This window comes from Silurus aristotelis (genome assembly GCF_946808225.1).
Source record: "Silurus aristotelis genome assembly, chromosome: 7".
NCBI classification, from domain to species: domain Eukaryota; kingdom Metazoa; phylum Chordata; class Actinopteri; order Siluriformes; family Siluridae; genus Silurus; species Silurus aristotelis.
In genome coordinates this window covers 31,843,469-31,855,094 of record NC_139580.1, presented here as the reverse complement: position 1 = coordinate 31,855,094, position 11,626 = coordinate 31,843,469, and the positions used below count along the sequence as shown (strand labels likewise).

Genomic DNA, 11,626 nt, shown 5'->3' with positions numbered 1-11,626 from the left:
AGTTACTGTTGGATCAGAACCAGTCTATGAGATGAAGACGTTTATGAGATGATCCTGTAGGACTAAATGGTGGTCACATCTCCAGGGCTTTAACAAAGGTGGAGCACTTCTGACTTTCAGCAGTGAACTGGGGCTCTTTTATTAGATCTTTTCTCTAGGTTCTGTTTACTGCTGTGTATGGGTTAGGGTCTGGGGGTTGTGTTTTGGGGGGGGGGGGGGGGGGGGTCCTGAACCAGAAGCTTGTAATGATCCTGCTTGGAGTTCATTACAGAGGACTTGTGTATGCTTTAATAAGGCTCATTTACAGTAGGGCGAATGTGTGTGTGTGTGTGTGTGTGTGTGTGTTACAGCACCAGTCTTGTGCTCAGGGGTGGAGCTCCTCGCTATGACGTCACCCCTGCGCTCCCAGCGCTCGAAGTTATAGGTGCGCGCGCTCTTCCTTCTCATGCAGCACACACACACACACACACACACACACACACACACTCAGTCCAGCACGTTCACAGCGCTCCTGAGTTCCTCTCTGAGCTCCAGGGTTTTTCTTCTCCACTCACAGGTGTGTATTTTTCTATCTGAAGTGTGTGATATTTATTATGATTGTATTTATTATGATTGTATTTATTATGATTGTATTTATTATGATTGTATTTATTATGGCTGAAATGAGCAGGTTTAAAATAAAAGAAGAAGAAAATAAGAAAGTGCAGGTTCTTGTATTTAGTTTTATTTTATAAATCTATTTTTGTGTTTAATAATAAATTCATCTGTTGGAGATTCTGGAGCTCCGGTGATGTTTCAGTAGATCATCACAAACATTTCATTTCTTGTTTGTGTTGTTCATGCGCTGGTGTCCGAGTGTCCTGTGTGTGTGTGTGTGTGTGTGTGTGTGTGTGTGTTGTTAGTTTCCAGTTTTTTCACCCGTCAGATGTAATAGGTTCTGAAGAACTAATTGGAGTGTGTGTGTGTGTGTGTGTGTGTGTGTGTGTGTGTGTGTGTGTGTGTCCTGTAGCTGGACTCAGGTCTGAAGGCTTGTTGGAGATGCTCGTGCTGAACGTTCTCACGTGACCTGTGCGCCGCGACATCAGTCCTGTGTTCGTTATGGATGTTCACGTGCACGGAAACCCGCGACCCTACTACAGACTCAACGGGTACCGACAAGCTGTGAGTACACACACACACACACACACACACACACACACACACACACACACACACACACACACACACACATATATACATACACACACACACACACACACACACACACACACACACACACACACACATATACATACACACACACACACACACACACACACACACACACACACATATATACATACACACACACACACACACACACACATACATACACACACACATACATACATAAACATACATACATACACACACATACATACATACATACATACATACACACACACACACACATACATACACACACACACACACACACACACACACACACATACATACACACACACACACACAATTTTACACTTCTACACATTTCTGATAGAAAAGAAAAACGAGCAGATGCTTCATCCTGACCTGCGTCAACTAAACACACACACACACACACACACACACACACACACACACACACACACACACACACACACACACACACACACACACACACACACAATGACAGATTAGTTTCTAAAACACAATGAGAAATCAGACAATTCTTTTTTTAAATGAAGAAACATCTGTCATTTCAACATCTGTGAAAAAGATCAGTATAAACATCCACATGCATTTACTTTATATATACAGTATAAAGAGTCTAATGTACAGTTTATACATGCTCTTAATATACACACACACACACACACACACACACACACACACACACACACACACACACACACACACACAGGATAAGAAACCAGTTCTACTGCAGTTTTGACAGAAGAACTTCTCATTCTTTCTGTGAGGTGTGGCTCCTCATCACGGATGTTTGTGTAAATAAAAAAAAGAAGAAAATTCAGAACCTGCAGACACCAAACTTTATTCACACAACACACCAAACACACCAATCCAAAACGGGAACGTTTCACCGTGTGTGTGTGTGTGTGTGTGTGTGTGTCAATGAAACATCCCAGAACCAATAAAACTGGAGCTTCTCCAGAACATGGGTTATTTTTTGATCACAGAGAAACACACACTCGTACAGTAATGGATCCTGAGTGTGTTGAGTCGGGTCTGGGATTGTGCTCGGGTCGGGATCAGAGCTGCTCGGGTCGTCTGATGCATTGTGTTTGTTACAAAGTCCGGGTAATGTGAGAACTCACGCTGCGATGTTCCCGCTGCATTCAACACAAGCTGAAGAGCAGGTTCTACCTCTTTCCTCCTTCTCCTCTCTTCTCTTCTCTTCTCGCTCGCTGCATCGTCAGTAATGATGATCATCCAGGAAAAAGCTCAGACTCGATCACTGCTTTTAATCAGTCAGATGTGAGACACTTCAACAGTTTGTGTCACTGCGTGCTGTAGTGTGTCCGAGTGCAGCTCTGGGCCAAAAAAGACGACTTGATGTGGGTTTTTTTCTTTGGGCGTTTACAGGACAGACACACACACACACACACACACACACACACACACACACACACAGAGCAGGTACAGTGATCCTGTCTTCCACGTCAGGTTGAGAGGTGGGGGCATGGGAGCAGAGAAACAAGTAGCCTACTGTTCACTTCACACACACACACACACACACACACACACACACGCACACACACTAGAGGGGGGTGCTGCCTGCTTACACACTGTGTTGTGTGTAATGCTGAGTTGCAGTTGTGAATCCGACACCTTTCTGCTTTTCAATGTTTTGATTTTCAGCACAAATTCCAGATATTTTATACTAATATCCAAAATAAATGTGAATCTGAACACTAAAGACCACCGTCACACCCTGCGTTTACCCCAAACCTCTGCATTCGTTATTGATCGAGAGAATATGAAACCATTCGATCTGGTTCGGTTTCTTCACCAGTTGAAGCTGTTGAGATGTTGTTGTTCTTCTACAGCGCTGACTTCAGTTTTTCTGTCCCAGTTTCAGGATGTTGTGTTTCAGTTTCTAGTTTAACAAGCTGAAGTTATCTGGACTTTATACAAGTGAATGTGGGAAATGATTATAAATCTGCTGTCCTGTAATGAGAAGATACAGATGCAGGTTTAGTTTCATGTAAAAACATAATTCAACACAGCTGGAATCTGAAAACAGGAGAAGGTCAGATGACAGCTGTTAGAGCACAAGTGATAAGCAGTTGCTTTGTTGTTTGTTTTTGTAGAAAGATGATGGTCTACAGTTTCTCAGTACGGAAGAGAAGGAGTGCATTCTTTTCTTTGAGGAGACGATCGACTCGCTGGATGAGGACTTCAATGATGAAGACTTGACCTCCAGAAGACGTACCCCTGCTGAGGGCCTTAAGACTCCATCGAATTCAATGTTTAATTCAGCTGGAGATGTTTCCCCTCGCCTGATGGAGCATGACATCATAGACCTCGTCCATTCTCCAAGGAAGTTCAGTGTGACAGGTACTGGGTCAGATTTCTGATTTGAAAGACTGTTGGGTTCAGGAATTTATTGGGTTGTGTAGAGAAATAAATAACCAAATCAAATATAATATAAATATACCAGGGGACACGAGTCCTGCAGGGAACAAGAACAATAAAGGGGTATAAATAAATCAGCTGCAAAGACAACAAACGCAGGTGGTTTGTAATAATGATGGGAGTGATCCTGACCTACATCTGGTACTGTTGCCGTCGTCATGCCTCTAAGAGATTAAAAGGTTTGGTATTTAACCACTGTACAAAGTCTAATGCTGAACATTTTTGCTCCACCCTGTGGCAGATTTTCAGAGCCATGTTGTGACACCGGAGCCTTATTATGAAACAATTGTGAAGAGGGACTCTGTGGATGGCGTTGTTACATCCCAGACCACAAGCTCTGCAGCACATGAGGAGACCAGCCACCAGCCTCCTCCCGGCTCCGTCCCTACACCTGTGGTCATCGCTAGTAAGATTGCCGAGCACCAGGGCACGGGCGGGATAACGCCGTCCACCCTGTTATGTCACAGACGCAGCCTGGAATCCAAACGTGAACCTGCCAGGGCCCCATGTCTCCCCAGCAAAATCAGCATGACACGTGGCAACAGAGATCCCAGTCCGCACTCGATCGCCACGGCAGCCGTCAACATTCAGGAGCGCCGTTCACTGATGTTGGCCAACCTGCCTGTTGGTTCCCATCCGCTGGAGGGAGGAGAGCCTTCCTGCATGCGCAGCGCACCCACTCGCAGTGTGTCCTTCAGAGATATGGAGCCTGAGAAGTCCAGGATGGAGGCCTTGTACAAGTTAGGGTTAATGGGGGGCAAAACCACTAATCTGACTGCTAACATTCACACTAAAAGGAGCAGCAGCATTACTTCACCTAACAGTTGTGCTTACAAAGCGAACAGCAGTGATGCTTCATCTGTCCAGAACCCTCCCAAAGTGAGCAGCAGTGGTGCTTCACCTGTCCAGAACCCTCCCAAAGTAAGCAGCAGTGGTGCTTCACCTGTCCAGAACCCTCCCAAAGTGAGCAGCAGTGGTGCTTCACCTGTCCAGAACCCTCCCAAAGTGAGCAGCAGTGGTGCTTCACCTGTCCAGAACCCTCCCAAAGTGAGCAGCAGTGGTGCTTCACCTGTCCAGAACCCTCCCAAAGTGAGTAACCGTGCTAATTCTGCTAGCAACAGTGCTTACAAAGCGAGCAGCAATGCTAGCTCACCTATACCCAGCCCTAACAATGCTTACAGAGTGAGTTCCAGCACACAGGCTCATGTCTTAAACAAAATGAATCCTTCCAGTAACATTCCTGACATCATTATCGGTCAAAAGAAGAATATCAACACGTCTGCTGCGCAGCCGACATCCAGCCTCAGCTACGAGCCAAAACCCAGGAGTGAAATCTCGTCCAACTTTAATTATTATGGAGGAAAAACTGCTCAAATCACGTCGGTTACCAAAGACACCACTGTGAAGCAGGACAGAAGGTCCAGTCTCCCACCAACAAGTGCTGACGTGAAACAGACCAACTTTAACAGCTATGGTGGCAAAAGCATTGTTTTGAATCCCACATTTAGTGTGAAGGCAGATTCCAACTCATTCCCTTCTGCAGACGTAGACGAGCCACCAGAAACCCAGTTCAACAGCTATGGAGGCAGATCGAGAGTTTTCCATCCTGCAGGAAACACAGATCTATCAGAAGGAGCAAAGTACAACAACTTACCAACTTCCACTGTCCCACCCACCACTCAACCTGGTGACGCCACCAAACCCAAACATTTACCTCCTGACCCAGGTAACCAGTCTATAGTCAGAAGCAGATCTTCTACAGTGCCACCTCAAACATTCTCCAAACCCACAGTGTCTCTGAGGCCTCGTCCAGATCCTGTTCCTCCGGAGATCCTCAGTAAGCCGGCTCCTTCATTCCGCAATCAAGGCATCACGGTACAGTTTTCCGGCAAAGGAACAACAGGTGAAGCCAGACGAGACGCTTTACGCAGACTGGGACTGCTGAAGAACACGTCCTAAAACCTCTCAAAGCCTCGAGACTTTCCGCAGTTACGGTTTAAAGTTTAAAGAAAAATCTCCCTGCAGCAGAACTCACACCAACACCTGCTCATGTATGACCTTGATGTTACCAAAATTTCACACAAACGAACGCTGTAAGCATGAACATGCTGATTTAGAAGTGGTTCTTCACATCAGGGCTGACGACCTGGATCTTCACTATCAAAGACTGTATGAGAAACATGTGGCTGGAGTCACTGCAGCTTTCCAGAGATCCTGATGAAAGATGAAGCCCACAGCTGGACCAGACCTGAGTTTACTGCTACTAACCCTCACCTCAGATCTTCTTACTCTGCTTCTAGTGCTGCCTGGAGCTTCTCTTGATCAAACCAGTGAACCAGCAATTTGTCTGCAGTTCTCAGCAATTTGATTCATAATTGATTTCAGACTCTGTAGTTGATGTGTAGAGGATATTTTTAAGTTTGAGGGCCTCTGCCTCAGCAAACCACAGCGACCCACATGGAGCCTCTACACATGAGGGTGGTGATGGAAAGTGTATTTTTATTCCCCTCTTTGGTTCTGGTTCTGTTTGGATCTTTAAACCTTCTCTGGAATTTATCACCGAAGCTCTTTAAATTCAGCGTGTGAGGGTGTGTGTGTGTGTGTGTGTGTGTGTGTGTGTGAGGAAACGCTTTTTACTACAGTGCAAGTGTGTGTGAGTGTGTGTGTGTGAGTATGTGTGTGTATGTGTGTGTGCGTATGTGTGAGTGTGTGTGTGTGTGTGTGTGGAAATGCTTTTTACTACAGTGCAAGTGTGTGTGCGTGTGTGAGTGTGTGTGTGAGTATGTGTTTGTGCGTGTGTGAGTATGTGTGTGTGTGTGTGTGTGTCTGAAGTGATAGAATGATAGTGTGTGTCTGGTTGATGGATGATTTGTGTTTGTTTGTTTTATTTTATTTATTTTTTGAACACTGACTCCGGTTTGTTGTAGCGAATCTACAACTGTCATTGAAGGAACTAAAACGCAGAAAACACACACACACACACACACACACACACACACACACACACACACACACACACACACACACACACACACACTGAAGTAAGAAGTTTTTTTCATTTAAATTGCACCTCTGCCTACTTTGAGCTTTTCTAAGTTATAAAATGTTTCTGTTTTACTGCCGTTGGTTTATTTTGAATAAAAGCGAATAAATTGTGCTCATGAATTCAGGGTCTGTACAAATATCTTATTAAATAATATTCACAATTATAAATGTCATGTCATAAATAACTGTTTTGGTTTTTTTTTTTACAGTTAAATGTATATAAATAAAGATGTAAATATTTACTGTTTATTTTATTATATTTGTATTGCATGTAAAATGGAACAGAATAAATGGTAAAGGACTTTAAACCATTTCAGACTGAGAGGAAGATTTCAATCACAGAATAAAATACCTGGGAATAAAATGCACACACAACCACAACCAAAAGTATTGGGACACCCGACACCTGCATGTGTGCCTTCACGTGAACTCGGAGACCAAAACCTGTCCCTTGTGTGCACAAAGCAAGCTCCATGAAGATCTGCCTTCCATGGTTTGGAGTGAAAGATCTACTGCTATAGAGCTCTGACTTATAATAATAATAATAATAATAATAATAATAATAATAATAATAATAATAAATATTGAGAAAAAAACAGCTGGATGTCATTAATGATTTCAGTTATTCATGGTTGGGACGGGATTTGGGGAGAAAGACAGAGAAAAAGAAAGAAAGAAAATAAGAAGGAACAAAAAAACCCTTAAAAACAAAAAGGTGTGTGTTTTGGATCTGATGTGCTGCAGGTTCCAATGCAGATGATAAACTTGTGCTGTTTCTTCACGTCACAGTGGATTTGGTATGTACACCTTGTGGGAGCTCAGTGGGTTACTGATCAGAAGGTCTTGTGTTCAAGCCCTAGTTTTGCTCAACTACCACTTCTGGGGCCCCTGAGCAAGGCCCTTAACCCTCTGCGGTCCAGGGGTCTGACCCCAGCTTCCTAACATCACTGGGAAATGTGAAAAGAATTCTACTGTTCTATAAAGTACATGTGAGCATTTTTAACTATAAGATCAAAAGTATGTAGACACCTGACCGTCACATGGTCCCTCCACAAAACTGTCACAAAGATTTTATATGCAACAGAAATGTGTGGATTTTGTAACATGCTTAGGCAAACGTCTCTGTTCTCATGTTCCTGTACACAAGCTGAGCTCCATGAGGACATGGTGTGTTAAGGTTGAAGTGGAACATCTCAAGTTTTCTGCATGGATTCTTGAACTCCAAATCCCCACCTTTATGGTTTGGAACTCTGACTTTTCACCATGTCTTCTTGGAGACTGAAACGCTTTTGTAACTTGAGCACTTGAGCACAGCCATGGTCCAAAAAATCTCAAACCCACAGTGAGGAGACGGTAGGAATCCATAGGAATGTCCATGGTTTTGGAATGATAGGGTGTGAAGATCAGGTGTCCAGTAAACTGTTCTGAACATTCCCTCCAAAACACATCTGGGTGAGTGTAACCTGGCAGGATTCACTGGTCATCACTGGATACCAAAATTCCATTTCACCAGTACACATGTAAACACACAATGTTCCACAAAACACAAACTGAGTTCAGCTGCATTTCAAAAAGACCTTTTGTGTGATTAAATAGTTTTGTAATGATCAGTCCACAGGAACAGAGCTGAGAAGAGAAAAGGTGGAGATTGGAATGAGGATGGAAAGAACAATCTAATTACATGACTGATCATCTCCACCTCGAGACGTCCTGAAACCCGGCTCCACCACACTGTCCCTGACCTTGGTCCTGAATCTTTTTCAGACATTTTCAGTTTTCTGCTAAACCATTCTTTTCTCTAAAGTTTCAAAAGTTCTCATCGGAAGCAGCACTGAGCAGATGTGATCTGGGTGGAGGTCAGTTTTAGCACAGCAGGAACAGATGTTAGAGTAGAAGTCCAGCAGATGCTCCACCCAGCAGTGTTCACGTGCCATTAATGACATTAGACACACCTACATTTGTCACTCTGTAGGCACATAGTTTACATTCCAAGATTCCAGCTCACGCTTTTCCATCCGGTGTTTGTGTACTGTTTCTAAATAGAGCAAAAACTGCTGATCACCTGCTCCTGCGTCTGATTCACTCGAACATCACGCATTAAAGCACAACCAGATCAGCTGTTCTACTGGAACTCTTCTCTATTAAACACACACATCAACTTACATAAATATTTACTAATTTAAAGGTAAAAGAATTTGACATTTCTCACGTTTTAATTGTGATATTTTGAGAAGGTGCATGAAGTTTGAAATGGTTTTGAGGTATGAACCTCTCTGACCCTCAGCATCATGCGATCAGCAGAAAAACACCTGTTCCTGGAACAACTCAGTGTTTATTTAAAAACATACCTAAAATAAGATCATCCTGAAAACGAGTCTTCAGGAACAATCAGGAGAACGTTCTGGGAAAGTTGTGCAATCAAAGCGATAGAAAAGAAAATGAATTTGGAAGATCCTGTGGAGCAACAGCAACTCCAACTGTGAGCCATCCAATACAGAGAAGCTCTTACCATGAGGTTGATCATCACCACCCTGCTCTACTGTGTGGATGGTGATGATCTGCGTTTTGTTTTTTTTTACGGCCAAAACTTTATCTGTTACAACCAGAGAAGATTTTTTAAATGATTTCTCTAACGGGACTTCTGACCAACTCCAAATATGATGAAGCTGAACACAAACTCCGTGCTAAAGAGTTTCTGGGCTGAAGATCTCCAGCTCCTGTAGGTTTACTCCTGATCTCTCGTCTGCTTCTCTCACTGGTCTGAATGAAAACCAGAGGCACGGATTCTCTCGTGTTTCGCTCTGTAACCAGGTCAGGATTATGGGTTCGTTTGTGTAGAACACGGAACACAAATGTGGAAGTTGGGATGAATAATTTTGCAAGTCATTGTTTATTTGCACGTAAACAACTCAGAATAATTGTTAAATTTAAGAGTTTTTATGTTTTATTTGACTTTCAGCTCGTTATTAATCTAGAATCTGGAGTAAAGATAACCAGCTAAAAGCTTTCTGGGTTTTAACATTGAATTCAGTGTTTTATTAGTGATAGAACCTGTTATAAGTGCAGAGTGTGTGTGTGTGTGTGTGTGTGTGTGTGTGTGTGTGTGTGTTAAACGCTTCAGTACACACTCTATACCCAAATCACACTCAGGATAACCTCCAGGTTTCTGGGAAGGTCATCCAGGAGCGTCACTGTGGGCATTTCACCTTTTGAGAAGGTGTTTAGTGGGGTTGAGGAGATCAGAGCTCTGTGCAGGACACCTGAGATGCTCCAATCCAACGTCTTTGTGCAGATCGCTGTGTGAACAGAAGCGTAGCCTTGCGCTTGGAGTCTCTGAGTTTCAGTGAAGGAACAAGAAGAGACCTTCTGTGTAACTGTTTGGAAAAAAACACATGTGGGTGTGGTGGTCAGGGGGCACAAACTTTTGACTTTATAGTGTAGATCAGTTTCTGTATTTGACTCGTTCATTAACGCCGCCTTACGCAAGAATACAGTGTAAAATGATTGGCATTGTTAAGGACTTCATCATCTGGTGGTTCCTCAGTTATTTTTGGCCTCGTGGCGTAGTGGCGCAGGGCTCGGCCCGGCCCGGCCCGGCCAGACCCGACTCGCCCCGCTGGGAGGAACAATGTGAACAAAGATCTGACTCGGTTTTTCCTATCAGAGTTCAAAAGAGCCACAAGACACCAGTGTATTAAATCAGTTCAGGCAGAACAATTAGGCAGGAATGCAGCAGGACCTCCTCGTTCCAGGTGCTGGTGTGTCAGGCAGGTCTGATCAGTGTGAGCCAGCTGACACACACACACACACAGATCCAGAACTTCTCTCCAATAGCAATTGAATGGATTTAAAGACATCTCATTATTTATATTTTAGGTCTTTACAGTATTTCCATTCCTGAAGTGTGTAATCAGTTTATAACCTCAGCACCATCAAGCTCTCACTGTGGGGCCCCTGAGCAAGGCCCCTAACTCTCGACTGCTGAGTTGTATAGAGTTCATTGTAAGGCCGATGAGGCAGAGATGAAACCCTGAGGTCAGGAACTCCTCTGATGTCCTGGAGCTGAGGTGGCAACTCCACCCTCTAGATCAAGTTCATGTTTAGAATTTCTCCTGTACGTAATCATGGCTTTAGTGATCACACCAAAGGAATGCAGCAGAAGCACAAAAGCTTCTCCATTTCGTCACTAAAACCTGTTGTGAGATTGAATGATCCTGTAAGAGAAGTTCTCCCTGCACTTCCTGTTTCTCCTGACATGCAGATGTTCAGCATTCACTTCCATGGCTTTAATTTACGGCTAAATTCCATCTGATGTAAAAAATTCCAGACTCAAACATGCAGATTTCCATAAAGCTTTTTAATATTATAATTATAGAAGATAATGACGGCTGAGTTGTTACGATCTCTGATACGTGTCTGAGTCGGAATCTCAGTTTGTAGCTACTGAAGCTCATCAACACCAAACAGCATTTTATAAAACTTCTATTCTAAAAGAGTGAAATGTTCATTATTTATACCTTTTTTTTTTTTTTTTAACCTGTAAACTTTCCATTAAACTGATGCTTCTTACTGACGTTCTGATCACTTCCTGTAACGAACATCTGCTTCATTTCACATCACACTACTGCAGAAACATCACTAAGTTTATCTCCTGGTGGTCTACATGCAGACGTCTGGGTTCACTGTGCACTATTTATACTTGATTGTGATTGGCTGGAAGGTCATTCAATTCAGTTTAAATATACAGAGGGAGACATCTGATGTCATGTCCTGAGCTGAATGCTGATTTTGCACTTTTTTTTAAACGTTGTATAGTAAATACAGAGAGCGGCTGTTTCTCTGGTCACTTACGTTAGAGCAGCTATAACCAACCTGTGGATGTTCTACATTAAACACATTATTATTACTATTAAAAGCACAAACAGTTTAATAAGAATTATAA

The 11,626-nt window shown here is 43.2% G+C and overlaps 1 protein-coding gene across 1 annotated transcript; it reads left to right on the top strand.

The window, feature by feature from the left end:
• Positions 1-398: 398 nt before the first annotated feature.
• proser2 (proline and serine rich 2) lies at positions 399-6,782 on the top strand. Its single transcript, XM_083547475.1, has 5 exons — positions 399-556; positions 1,010-1,161; positions 3,315-3,572; positions 3,871-6,350; positions 6,472-6,782. The coding sequence occupies exons 2-4, from the start codon at positions 1,099-1,101 to the stop codon at positions 5,596-5,598; spliced, it is 2,049 nt and encodes a 682-aa protein (XP_083403601.1). The 5' UTR covers positions 399-556; positions 1,010-1,098; the 3' UTR covers positions 5,599-6,350; positions 6,472-6,782.
• The last annotated feature ends 4,844 nt before the right edge of the window (positions 6,783-11,626 follow it).